We start from the raw sequence: 13,483 nt of genomic DNA on the forward strand, positions 1-13,483 counted from the left end.
TCCCCGTGCATGTGTGGGTTTTCTCCGGGTACTCCGGTTTCCTCCCACATTCCAAAAACATGCTAGGTTAATTCGCCACTCCAAATTGTCCATAGGTATGAATGTGAGTGTGAATGGTTGTTTGTCTATATGTGCCCTGTGATTGGCTGGCGACCAGTCCGGGGTGTACCCCGCCTCTTGCCCGAAGACAGCTGGGATAGGCTCCAGCGGTAGAAAATGAATGAATGAATGAAGTATGATCCCATTCTTGGCCAACACAAACAGCCCATCATAAATACAAAACATACAATCTGCATGTCTAACCTGGAAGTTGTTTTCCAGGTTGACAATGGCTTTGTCTACAGGTCCAGAGTCTATGTACTCTTTGTAGCGCATCTCCAGCATCTCAGCTTCAGGGGTGCCCAGAGCCTTCCATCGGTTCTTCTTCCTGGGCTTGTACTCCCACACCACATCGGAACTACGAGGAGGAGGCCAACGTTAAAACACAGCCAGAAACTGGGGCTGGGGAAAAAGGCTTGTTGTCCTCGACCTGGTGATGCCGATGAAGGTGATCTCCTGGCTGCTGCTGTTGTTGACCAGAGACAATCCAACGCTGTACAGAAACAGGAAGACTTCTAGTTCGGCCAACTCCGCCTTCTCGCTCTCGCACAGCAGCTTGTAGACGCGAGCCTCCTCGGTGAACAGCACCACCCGCTGGAGACCTTTGGATCCACACAATGTCAACATGTTTGGTTTGTTGTATGATCTTGTGCAAAAATTCATCAAAGCATGCATGTTGCCTGTGCTATTATTTTTCTGAAGAATACACCACATGCTGATGCTTTTATTATAATCCACTTTATAAAACTTCCACTATAACTTTAGTGTGTTTAGCACCAAATTTAGCTTGCATTTTTAGCAGGATTGGTTGAAAATCACGGCCACCATCACGCAAAACATTTTTGCATGGACACAGGCGGGATTTAGCACCTCATTGTCCATAAGCCACTGACTAAGTATATCAATACTACATATATATGAATACTTGTATATGTATGCTAGCGTGCATTCTGAGCACCACAAATGTCAATTCCAGTCATGTGGAATAGCTAAAGGGTTCGTGACTGAAACAAGTAAGGGTAGTACTCTCTCTCTCGGATAAAACTACTGCAAAGATCATGTTGGATGGATGTAATGCGAGTGTGTTTACATCACCTTCATAAAAGGAGATAACGTACAGGACGTCTTTCTGTTCAACATTTTCACGCAGGTCCTGTGGATGCAAGAGCACAATGTTTTGAACTTTTGAGACCAATAAACATATATCAAACTCTACTGCAGGGGTCTCAAACTTAATTTGCTTGGGGGCCACTGGAGCTCGGGTCTGGGTGAGACTGGGCCGCATCAGGTTTTACAAACCCCCCCCCAAAAGAACGCATTTATTAAAAACAAAAACAATTAAAAAACTTCGCTTTGGTTCCAATTTTCTACAGGAAAAGCTCTGATAAAACATTCCACTGTTCTCAAATATCTTACTTTTTATTTTTGTACACAAAATAAAATGAAAAATAAATAAACAAATCAAGAATAAAGAAAATCAAGCAATCAGTAATAAATAAATAAATATAATAATAATAATAAAACAGCAAATAATAAAAACGTAAGAAACCACATATAGTTGGTGGGTAGACAAATTATTTTTTTCAGATTAAAATGAACAAAGCATTATTAGAGCCCTGTAGACATGACAAAACACGACTATAGTCACATTTATACTCTTTTTATTTACAACATATTGCACAACTGCAGGGTCTTGAGACACATGCTAACTCGCAAACTAGAGAGCTAGCGACCTAAACGGTAGCCTTCAAGTTATTTCCTTTAAACTTAAATAGCCAAAAAATTACCACTTCCACACGGACAGGGAGGATAACTATTAACAGCTATTTAACCTTTAACATGAACATTAATGAAACGTAATAATTTTTTCTGGGTACATGATACCATACAGCATCCATATCAAACTTGCGCGGGCCGCACTAACATTAAACTTTCATATCAAGACGGGGGCCTCAAACTTGTGTCATGCGGGCCACATTTGGCCCGCGGGCCGTGTGTTTGAGACACTTGCACTACACAGTTACCCCTCGCCACTTTTCACCACTTCACTCCATCATGGTTTTTCTCAAATAATCCCAGATATGCTTTTTCCTGGTTAAATGCAGCCTATTATTAGTCATTAATATACATATTTAAGCAATTGTTCTGTATTTTGTGCCTAAATTAAGCATGTTCAAGCCTAAATGAACTAAAATACTAATATAAGGCACTCAGAAGACGCATTCAAAGTGATGATACGTAGTATTCTACACTGCTCACTAGGTGTCAGTAATGCACAGCTCTTCATATCAAGGCGGGGGCCTCAAACTAGTGTCCTGTGGGCCGCCTGTTTGAGATCCCTGCTCTACTGTCTTTAACGCGACTATTCTATTAAGACCTAATGGGGACTGTGCGGGTGCACCTAATGAAGTGGCCAGTAAATACCTAACAGGAGGAACTTTTAGTGATCAAAATAATCCCACAACATTCCGATTGCATTGGGGGGAAAAAACGCAGCCAGCTGCCGCTGAAACGCCACTATGAAGACTTATGTAACGTCTTCACATCACTTCATGCGCGGCAGAAAAAAGGCACCAAGGTAGCCCCATCAGCCGTAGCCAGTGCTGAACCCCATGAAGCCTACACTCACCATGGATGTGTCGCCAATTGACATCACGTCATACCGTCCTTCCGGATGGTTCTGCCCGATTTGTGCTTAGTGTGATGGGACTTGGCGCGCTTTGTTATCATTGTCCTTTTCGTAGGAGAAGAGCCTTCCATATGTTCTGAGATACTTTATCCTCAATGGTCTCATAGCATGCAACCAATAATGATTGCCATTTATCCTCCTCTGAGCATTTGACTTTTCTCACACATATGGGGGAAAAAGTCACTAAAAAACAAAATCCATGTTCTTCCTCAGCGTAGTGACATGTGACTACGTATTCTACGAGGACCAGGAACTCTCATGTTTGTACCCTGACTGATACATTTATACGCACCTCTTCACTTTTCAGTATCCCGCTGTAAACGCCCCACCTCCAGCACAGCTCCCTGGACCCGGTGGGCTTGGTCCAGGTGTAGTGCACGGCTTTCCCGGCCTCCAGTTCCTCCACTTCGGTTTCCTCCTGTGAGCTGCACAAAAAAGACAGGCACCGTCAACAAATACACTGAAGAAACACTCATTTGGATGATATGAGACAACAGTAAGCGCATCACGGTAATAACCCAACCACCAGGGCATGCCTCCAGTTCCATAAGCAGGTCCCATCAACAAACACGCACAAACTCAAATCATGACAAAGAGGGAAAAATAAGTCAGCGGCAGAGAACTACTGGAAGAAACAGGAGCAGAATCCCATCCCATCCCTCAGACCAGAAGATATAAGATGTTGTCACACAGGGGAATGCAATGATGGAATATCAGTCGAATAATGATTGAAACACAGTAAAGAGCAGGTTAAATAGCTGAGGGATAGTATTAATATCACATGTCAGGCGAGTGACCCTTGTTCCTGATATTCTTCTACCTGTCCTCCTCCGCTGAGAAGGAGAGGTCTAGCAGCTCATTGGGCACCCATGGAGACTCTTCCTTTGTGCTGCGTGACCCACAATAAACACACATATAGATACAGTACATCATGGAGAAAAAAAGTGGAAACATGTATAGTGCAAAACCATTTGGAGACAGTTTGTCATTTCCTAATACTATACATCCTCATATAGTGACTGGCTGCATGCTTGGAAAAATGATAATTATAGGTTATCACATAGTTTGTCTGGTATCAGGCCAGGTATCAGGCCAGGTATCATGCCCCTAAGTGCCCCCTTCGGTCTCGGGCTGATACTGGCACACGGGGGCATGATACTGGGCCTGATACCAGACAAACCATGTGATGATCTTATTATCACATACTATTTAATCATGAGCTTATTATCATGTACTATTTAATCAAAAGACCATTTTGTTTCCAGAAAATGTTCAGTTTATTACATGTATTATATCTAAACAGTGTAAACACAATAATTGCAAAAATATTTCAACAATAATATTTTATCAACAGTCTTATCTTATCAATGTCTGACAATTAAAGTTCCATTAATCAAGTTTGGGTTTTTTGGTGACTGGAGAAGCACTAGGCACTAAGCACTCGTGTGCTGTTCTCTGATTGGTTGTTTCACGGGCACGATACCAGAGCAGTGCGCTCTGAGTGGACAGCTACGGGGGCTGATACTGGACATGGTTAAACTCTATATTTTATCAGTATCACTGCCCTGGGCTTTGACACAGTATCATTTGGGCCTTTTCCCGTATCATTCATGGGCGCTTTCTAGGGTACAGGGACAATTAATACTGTAGTGATAATTCCTATTATCACTACAGTATTAATACTGTAGTGGTAATTCCTATTATCACATACTACAGTATTAATAATTATAATAATAATTATAATTAATATACGTGCCAATATGATACTGACATTGGGGGCATGATACCTGGCCTGATACCAGACAAACCAAGTGATAACCTATAATTATCACATACTACAGTATTAATACTGTAGTGATAATTCCTATTATCACATACTACAGTATTAATTGGCCCTGTACCCTAGAAAGCGCCCATGAATGATACGGGAAAAGGCCAAAATGATACTGTGTCAAAGCCCAGGGCAGTGATACTGATAAAATATAGAGTTTAACCATGTCCAGTATCAGCCCCCGTAGCTGTCCACTCAGAGCGCGCTGCTCTGGTATCGTGCCCGTGAAACAACCAATCAGAGAACAGCACACGAGTGCTTAGTGCCTAGTGCTTCTCCAGTCACCAAAAAACCCAAACTTGATTAATGGAACTTTAATTGTCAGACATTGATAAGATAAGACTGTTGATAAAATATTATTGTTGAAATATTTTTGCAATTATTGTGTTTACACTGTTTAGATATAATACATGTAATATACTGAACATTTTCTGGAAACAAAATGGTCTTTTGATTAAATAGTATGTGATAATAAGTTAATGATTAAATAGTATGTGATCATCACATGGTTTGTCTGGTATCAGGCCAGGTATCATGCCCCCAAGTGTCAGTATCCTATAACCTATAATTAACCTATAATTATCACATACTATTTAATCATGAGCTTATTATCGCGTACTATTTAATCAAAAGACCATTTTGTTTCCAGAAATTTTTCTGTTTATTACATGTATTACATCTAAACAGTGTGAAAACAATAAAACAATAAATACATTTTATTTCAATAATAATATTTTATCAACAGTCTTATCTTATCAATGTCTGAATTAAAGTTCCATTAATCAAGTTCAGATGGCAGCAAAACAAACGCTGTGTGTTCACGCTTGTGTGCTGTTCTCTGATTGGTTGTTTCACGGGCACGATACCAGAGCAGCGCGCTCTGAGTGGACAGCTACGGGGGCTGATACTGGACATGGTTAAACTCTATATTTTATCAGTATCACTGCCCTGGGCTTTGACACAGTATCATTTGGGCCTTTTCCCGTATCATTCATGGGCGGTTTCTGGGGTACAGGGACAATTAATACTGTAGTATGTGATAAGACACTGTATATCACAATGTACAAAAAGCCTTTATTGGAGGAATGGCCACTATTTGAAGGAATTATGGTATATTTTAATAATGTGCGCTTAAGAACCCCACTCGGCTGCAAAGAAAGGAGGAACATGTGAACAGCGAGAACAAGGTGTATAAAATACAAAAACAAGGCAGCTTAAAGGGGACCTATTATGCTTTTTTTCCACTTTTCTGACCAATAAATCCAGTTAGAATGTTGTACTCTTATGCTAAACAATGCCAAAGCGTCACATAATGAGGTTTGCCCATTTGGATGTGAGTCCTGACAGAAGTTTGGGATGCCTCAGCACGCTCAGTTTTAGAGTTCTACTCGAGTTGCCATCCGCACTTCCTTATATAGGCTGCAGATTACCTGCACTCGGTGAACGCGGATCTATGTATCCGGAAGCCCCATCGGGAGTGCTTGGGAGTGTTACTAATCACACCGGAGTGGGGTAAAGTAAATTAAACAGACCATTTGGGTCACAAACAGGAAGACGTCCAAATATAAAACGCCGAAATAAGCACAATAGGTCCCTTTTAATCGAGGTCTCCACTTCATATTGCCTAAGAACTGCAGCACAAATGAGCAAAAATGCAAACTGCAGCGACAATCATTAACATATAGTCAAATGAATATATCCCTCAAAACACAGTATTATGTGTCTGATACTGTTCTTGCATTGGATTTTAGTAAATCATGTCCACTGAGCGTATTTATAGAATTCTCTCACCTCTGATGGAAAAGCAAGGGCTGTTCTTTGGTGTGGTTGATGATGAGGAACGGGGCTGCACCGTCGTGGTAGTCTGAGAATCGTATTGTGGCAGAGTGCTCCGATACGTTCACTTGCACAATGATCCCGCCAGCCTATGGCAAAAACACATACAGAGTGTTCTGCATAAAAACGGCTCCTTAAAAAGGTCCATCCCGCTCTGGTTTTGGGTCTACTTACAGAATCCAAGTGAAGCAATAAGCAGTTCTCCGGACGTGTGAAGTCAATCGTTTGAGGAGACAGGCAACCTTCTGTTTTGATACTGACAAGCTTGGTGTCGTCCTCAGGCCAAAACGGAACGGCAAACTAAAAAAAAGAAGAATAATATTATTTCCAAATATTATACAGTGGTTCAGGCGGCCTCTGTACCAGCAAGTAAAGTGGAATTCATGTATCAAAGTACCATGAATGCCCCACTTATGGCTTATTCTTATACTTATACTTATGGCTAAATGTATCCTACTTGAGCTGGGTTCTGACCTGTCCTGGCGGAACCTCGGTCCAGTTGTCTTGGTTCACCTCACATATGAAGACCGACTGCCTGGTTCCGTTGACCAGCATGTAAAACGGCATGAAGGTCACGATGCGAGTGAGACTGAAACTGCATGTGTCAATCTTCACACCAACCTAAATGGGAAAAAAAGGGTAGAGGACGCTATGGATGATTTGTCAGGGCTCTACATTAAAAACAAAAATGACTTGCCTATGGGGAATCCTTAAGGTGAGAACTACTTGCCCGAACTTGCCCCCATGTAAAATGAAAAGACCGCCATAATGATATCATCTAATTTTTGTGGCATCACATGATAATCTCAACTAAAGATGAAATGATTATCATTTCTTGTGGTTGTTTTCCTACATAGATCATCATAGATAATTAATCAGATAATAGTACTAACGCATTTAATTTGGAGGAATGTCTGAAAAATTGTGATGTATGTTAACATGGCATGCCATACTACCTTACACATGGTAGTCGTAGTAAGCAGTGATATTTATAAGTTGTGCACCACAATGAAACATTATTGAATAGACACATTTGTGTACTAGTAAAGTGTTTTTAATCCGGACAAAAAATGCTCAATCGTCAAACAATAATTTGTGAAGCAAAGGTAAGAAAAATACACAGAGAAATGGAAGCGCTAGATTTTGTAGCTTGTGCAAAATCAGCACTCGGTATTGGATCTAATCGGTGGTGTTTCATTGTGACCAATTAAAATTGTCACAGCAATGTGATTCACTCACCTGTGCCATCATTTGATTTACTGCCGCTAATAAAATACTCGTTTAGGTGGCACCGTTTCATCCCTTTTTGCTGTTTTCCTTCACAAGGGACGCCATGATAGATGTTTTCCTAGTCAAACCATCCCTGATTGGTTGATCGCGAACAAGAACGGGTGTGGGTAAAACGCGGACTGTGGACTCCGGTCTAAATAAACGATTCTGATTGGTCCATTTCAAGATTTGCAAGGATTGGTTTGCAAATTACCACCGGAATTACGCAGTCCGTGTTTTACCAACACCCAACAAGAACCGCTTTTTAAAAAAAACTCTTGGCAGTTTGGCATGCCAAAGTACACTTGCCCGACGGGAATATCACTGATTGGATTTACTTGCCCCAATTTTTTTTTAACTTGCCCCGGGCCATTGTACATCGTTATTGTTGAGCCCTGTGTGTTATCTACTTTAAAAAAAGAAAACGGTGCATCTCACCCGATAATCTTTATATTGTCCTTTACATTTCACATCTCCGTAGCTACCAACTGTGTCCAAGGAAAACTCATCGGAGAGCTCACTTTCAGAGATCATTAGACGGACCTGAAGGAAGGAAAGGACAAGATGACATGATAAGACTAAGGTTACGTTTCGGGTAACTTTGACTTTCTTACCTTGTTGGTTTTTAGGAAGTAACGAGGCTTGAAGGAGAAGAGAAGCGGCATGTCGTAGTCCAGAGGGTGCTTGCGGTGGATGTCGTCAGCCTTGTACTGCAGCAGCCTGCCCGTCTTGTTCACCATCCAGTACGGCGAGTGGATGGCGACCTCCGTCTGGCCCTGGTCGTACTTGACGTGGACGGCTATGTCCAGCTCCGCCTTTGTCTTCTCATCACTGTAAAACTCCTCGTCCTCTTGGAGGGACTCGAACGTGATTAAGGTGATCTCCTCCTGGTTACTGTGGAGACTGTAAAATAAAGTTAGTTTGTTTTTTTTTTTACTTTTGTCCAGTCCATTTTTGGACTTTTCTGTGAGAAGTCGTGCATTATCTGACAGTGTTTTAGGTCAATACATTCTAAGCCATTTAAGCCATCCAAACAAAACATGTTAACTTCTGTGTTAGTTATTAAATATTACTGTAATATCTAATAATATATCCAATTAATTTATTTTCGAGTGGTTAGCGCGCAGACCCGAGTTCAATCCCGCCCTCGGCCATCTCTGTGTGGAGTTTGCATGTTCTCCCCCATGCATGTGTGGGATTTCTCCGGGTACTCCGGTTTCCTCCCACATTCCAAAAACATTAATTCATTTTCTACCGCTTTTTCCTCACGAGGGTCGCGGGGGTGCTGGAGCCTATCCCAGCTGTCTTCGGGCGAGAGGCGGGGTACACCTTGGACAGGTGGCCAGCCAACCAAGATAGTGCTACGTCTTTAAATGTCTACTTATGAAAATGGCTAAAAAGGCTACTATGACAATGCTAACATGCTAGCAATGATAGCACTATTATCCTAGGTGTTGTCATGCTAATGTTAAGTGTACATTCATTCATTGCTGGAGCCTATCCCAGCTGTCTTCGGGAGACTGGTGTCCAGCCAATCACAGGGCACATTTAGACAAACAACCATTCACACTCACATTCATACCTATGGACAATTTGGAGTCACCAATTAACCTAGCATGTTTTTGGAATGTGGGAGGAAACCGGAGTACCCGGAGAAAACCCACACATGCACGGGGAGAACATGCAAACTCCACACAGAGATGACCGAGGATGGAATTGAACCCTGGCCTCCTAGCTGTGAGGTCTGCGCGCTAACCACTCGACCACCGTGCCGCCCCATTCCAAAAACATGCTAGGTTAATTGGCGACTCCAAATTGTCCATAGGTATGAATGTGAGTGTGAATGGTTGTTTGTCTATATGTGCCCTGTGATTGGCTGGAGATCAGTCCAGGGTGTACCCTGCCTCTCGCCCGAAGACAGCTGGGATAGGCTCCAGCACCCTTGCGACCCTTGTGAGGATAAGCGGTGAATGAATGAATGAATTCATTTCCAGAATACTCTGAAAATGGCTTCTTTATAAAAGCCGGACTGTATTGCTCTTGTATTGGCTATCACTCGTGAGTGGGTGTGCCTAATAAAGTGTCTGGTGATTTAACATATACGCTATAAGTAGTCATACCTGTACTGAGCAGACCAGTCCTGAGAAAAGTAGTCAACCAAGCGAAGGTGCAGACTAGACTGGTCCATGACAGCGGTGTGAAGCTGGGCAGAGTGTCCCGGGTCCAGCTTGGCCTCAGGGGCGCACTGTCCACTGTCCTAATACATACAGGGTGGATGCTGTAATGTATTGCTAAATGGTTTTTGTACGTATGCACACTCTGAAGCATTGGCTTACATTGAGTTTGTAGGTGATGGGATAAGGCAGCAGGTTGCGTAGCAGGATGGAGGGCCACAGGTGGAGCACAAAGGGCACGTCGAAGTTGTTCCCCACACTACCAGTGTCTTTAAATATCACCTTGTCCCTGCGGGGCACGATGTTGACAGTAAGGACGCCACCCACTTCCCCGCGGAGACGACACGTCTGCTGGATGGTCATATTGGGCTGCTCCAGGTCGATGTCTTCATAGCTGAAGCCCTCAGAGCACTCAAAGTCATCATGCTCATCCCCCGTGACTGGCTGGAGGCTCAGCTCTGATCTGGGAAAACAGAAGTCAAGAGAATGAGCATGCAGCTCTGTAGAGTAAACACCGCTATTGTGTGTTGTTCTCACACAGTGCACACAGTTATCCCTCATTTCTCACTGTTAATTGGTTCCAGACCCGACCGTGATAAGTCAATCTCTGGAAAGTAGGATCCAGTAGCGTCATTTGGTCTTTTTTTTTTTTTTTTTTTTTTTTTTACAAAAAAATCTGACAAATTTCATATAATAAGGCAAAAGCAGGCTAATAAGCAGGCTAATACTAGCCTACAATACAGTAATAATCAGAATAATAATAATAATGATAATAGCTTAATTAATAATATAATAATGATTATTATATAATTGATCACTGTCCACTGGTTTTGCAGTGTAGATTGTGTGTACTTGTGTAAATGTAATGGTGGCCTAAAACTATTGAGTATCTCTACTAAATCTGTACAAAAGTGGGAAAATTATATCCCAGTTCTTGTTCTTTATTTGGTTTTTTTGGATATTTAGATTTTTTTGAATGTCTACTACATTCATTCATATCCTTTGCATCTCCAGGGGGCTAAGCCCCCCCTGTCCTCAGAACCTAGTGACGCCCCTGGTAGGATCCCTTCATTCATTCATTCATTTTCTACCGCTTTTCCTCACGAGGGTCGCGGGGGTGCTGGAGCCTATCCCAGCTGTCTTCGGGTACACCCTGGACTGGTCGGTGGAATTGAACCCTGGTCTCCTAGCCGTGAGGTCTGCGCGCTAACCACTAGATTGCCGTGCCGCCGATCCCTTCATTATTAATGGAATATTTTCATAGTAATAGCAGAGAAAACCTATATGGATTAAACATTATTAGAGCGCTCTCAACATGAAATAACACCCCTATAGTCACCTTTACATTCGTATCACTCAATATGGTGGTTCCCTCGCTCCATCGCGGTTCAGTTTTTGTGGAAATTTTGTGCAATTTTATCGTAAAAAAAAAATAAATTACAGTGTAAGAACGCCCTTTATGATGAACTGCATTGTGGGAAGTTGAGTGTTCTAGTCTTCGGTATCCAGATTGGCTGTCTCCTGTGTCATGGCAGGTTAGCAAACTAGCTAACAGCTGTTTACTCGCCGCCAATACTGTAAACAATAGCCAACACTGCACGGCCGCAAGCCCTTCCCCCCCGACAAAACACTCTGCATCAAATAGCAGAAGAAGCCAGCCGGACCCCCTTTTACAGACTAGTTTGGATTCTCGCGGCAATCAATCGCAGCATCCGTAGTTTCTTTTGTTTGATAATCGTTATTTATTCACTGTTTTGCTAAATTTCTAGTCAAGTGTGAATCATTGGAGTACTTCCATTTGTCTATTCCTCCTTTCTTCCATTCTCCATTGTTCTAAAATTGCGTCAAACCTTACGGGTAGATGCTAGGGGTGTGTATTGGCAAGAATCTGGCGATACGATACGTATCACGATAATGGCTCACGATACGATATATCACGATACTGTTAACAAGGCGATATTTTTTTGTTTTTCTTGTAGTTAAAGATTATTTCCTGGAAAAAAACTGAATTACACCAGCAATATGCACTTACTAAACACATTTTTATTCGATTAGAACAGTATGTTATGCTGTATCACAAACTTTCCTCTGTAAAAACTTAAAGTGTAGCATTTGGATAAATAAAGCTTTAACATCCAGATTTAAATTTATAAAAAAAAAACATAAAAAACAAATAAATTAAATTATGTATCAAAATACTGCTAAAATGTTCACATTCTATTAGCTGTGAAAAAATGCAGAGTATACAGTCCCTGACTTATCCACCATCAGAACAGTATTTTTGTGGAACAAAGTAACTAACATCAGTAAAAAGTCCTTTTAGGATGCTTGAAATAAGCATTATTTAACAAAATAGTGATATCAATTTGAAAAACAAAAATACCTGCAATATCACAGTACTACTTTTGTAGTATACAAAAGGACCTTGGCATTGCTTGCTAGCGGCAGGTCCTCATGGTGTCTCGCTAAGTGGACTCGCAGATTTGTCGTGTTTCCCGAATACTTATTCAGGAAACATGACACATTTTACAAACGGCATGGGTTTTGTCAATTTCTGCACACCCTACTTTGTGTAGAAATCCAAAAATGTGTCCACACTTCAGCCTTCGTACGCCGCAGGGGCCGATGTTATGTGCTGGCATTCTGCCATGTTGAACTGTGTTTATGTGTGAGGACGTTTCACTCGTCAATCTCGTTCAACGTCCTTGCCTAATTGACTACGTAAGTGCTGCCACCTAACCATCGGAGGTTTCAATTCAAATCGGAAATGAACCTTGAATAAATACCATATACAGTCTATGATAAATGCCTAAAAATATCCATATCATACTTTTTAATATCGATACAGTATCGTGGAACGAAGTATCGCAATATATCGCCAAAATTATATTTTCTTACACCCCTAGTAGATGCTATAGCGCCACTTGTTATATGGCATATAAGATAAGATATGCCTTTATTCGTCCCTCAGTGGGGAAATTTGCATGTGTTTTTATGATGTTAGAGATTTGGAGGGAATGTGGGCACCTGAAGTGAAAGGTTTTCATAAGGTCTCACCTGTATGAGTCCAGAGGCACACAGAACTCCTCCGTGGGGAGCGACGTCCCCAGGCACGTTGATCCCTCAAACACTTTGAATGGGATTGAGAAGTGATTGATGATCTGTAGAAAATGAGTGGAGAAGAAATTGTACATGGAATTGTCACGTGTCTCTAATCTGTAAACAAATACAACGCAGCAGTTCGGGCCAGCCTTTGGTGCGTACAAGTCATGGCTCATGATAGTCCAAGGAAAAAAATTCTATTTTTTAATTCTATTTTTAAAGTCCCCCCCGTGAAATAAGCCAGTGTACGAATACAAAGGGATAAGTATAATGTTGCCATTGTTCACTAGAGATGGGAAACGGTGCTACAAGCCGCACGTCATGCAATAAGAAACATCCATTTACTAAAAACAACACAATATCTCAGACTATTTCAACGGTTGCTGTTAGTTTGTCTGCTAGGTATTTTTTTTACCTTCAGTTTTTAATTAAAGGATTAGTAGCAACAAAAACATGATAATAACAGTTGTCAAGAATGTTTAC

The 13,483-nt window shown here is 41.6% G+C and overlaps 1 protein-coding gene across 4 annotated transcripts in view; it reads right to left on the bottom strand.

The window, feature by feature from the left end:
- Positions 1-13,483, bottom strand: part of vps13a (vacuolar protein sorting 13 homolog A) — a 59,868-nt gene that overhangs the window by 16,103 nt on the left and 30,282 nt on the right. For 2 of the 4 annotated variants that reach the window (XM_078789503.1, XM_078789506.1), the window contains exons 47-59: positions 12,956-13,059; positions 10,061-10,361; positions 9,845-9,981; positions 8,339-8,627; positions 8,163-8,267; positions 6,930-7,076; positions 6,630-6,755; positions 6,411-6,544; positions 3,609-3,677; positions 3,081-3,213; positions 1,195-1,252; positions 530-701; positions 304-457 (exon numbers count right to left, since the gene is read on the bottom strand). In XM_078789503.1, the coding sequence (XP_078645629.1) occupies positions 304-457; positions 530-701; positions 1,195-1,252; positions 3,081-3,213; positions 3,609-3,677; positions 6,411-6,544; positions 6,630-6,755; positions 6,930-7,076; positions 8,163-8,267; positions 8,339-8,627; positions 9,845-9,981; positions 10,061-10,361; positions 12,956-13,059 (1,929 nt within the window). The remainder of the gene's footprint in view (positions 1-303; positions 458-529; positions 702-1,194; positions 1,253-3,080; positions 3,214-3,608; positions 3,678-6,410; positions 6,545-6,629; positions 6,756-6,929; positions 7,077-8,162; positions 8,268-8,338; positions 8,628-9,844; positions 9,982-10,060; positions 10,362-12,955; positions 13,060-13,483) is intronic. The other 2 variants (XM_078789504.1, XM_078789505.1) reach the window with 1 other exon arrangement.

The sequence above is a fragment of the Doryrhamphus excisus genome, linkage group LG3 (assembly GCF_037039965.1).
Source record: "Doryrhamphus excisus strain RoL-2023G ecotype Guam linkage group LG3, RoL_Dexc_Guam_v1.1, whole genome shotgun sequence".
NCBI lineage: Eukaryota > Metazoa > Chordata > Actinopteri > Syngnathiformes > Syngnathidae > Doryrhamphus > Doryrhamphus excisus.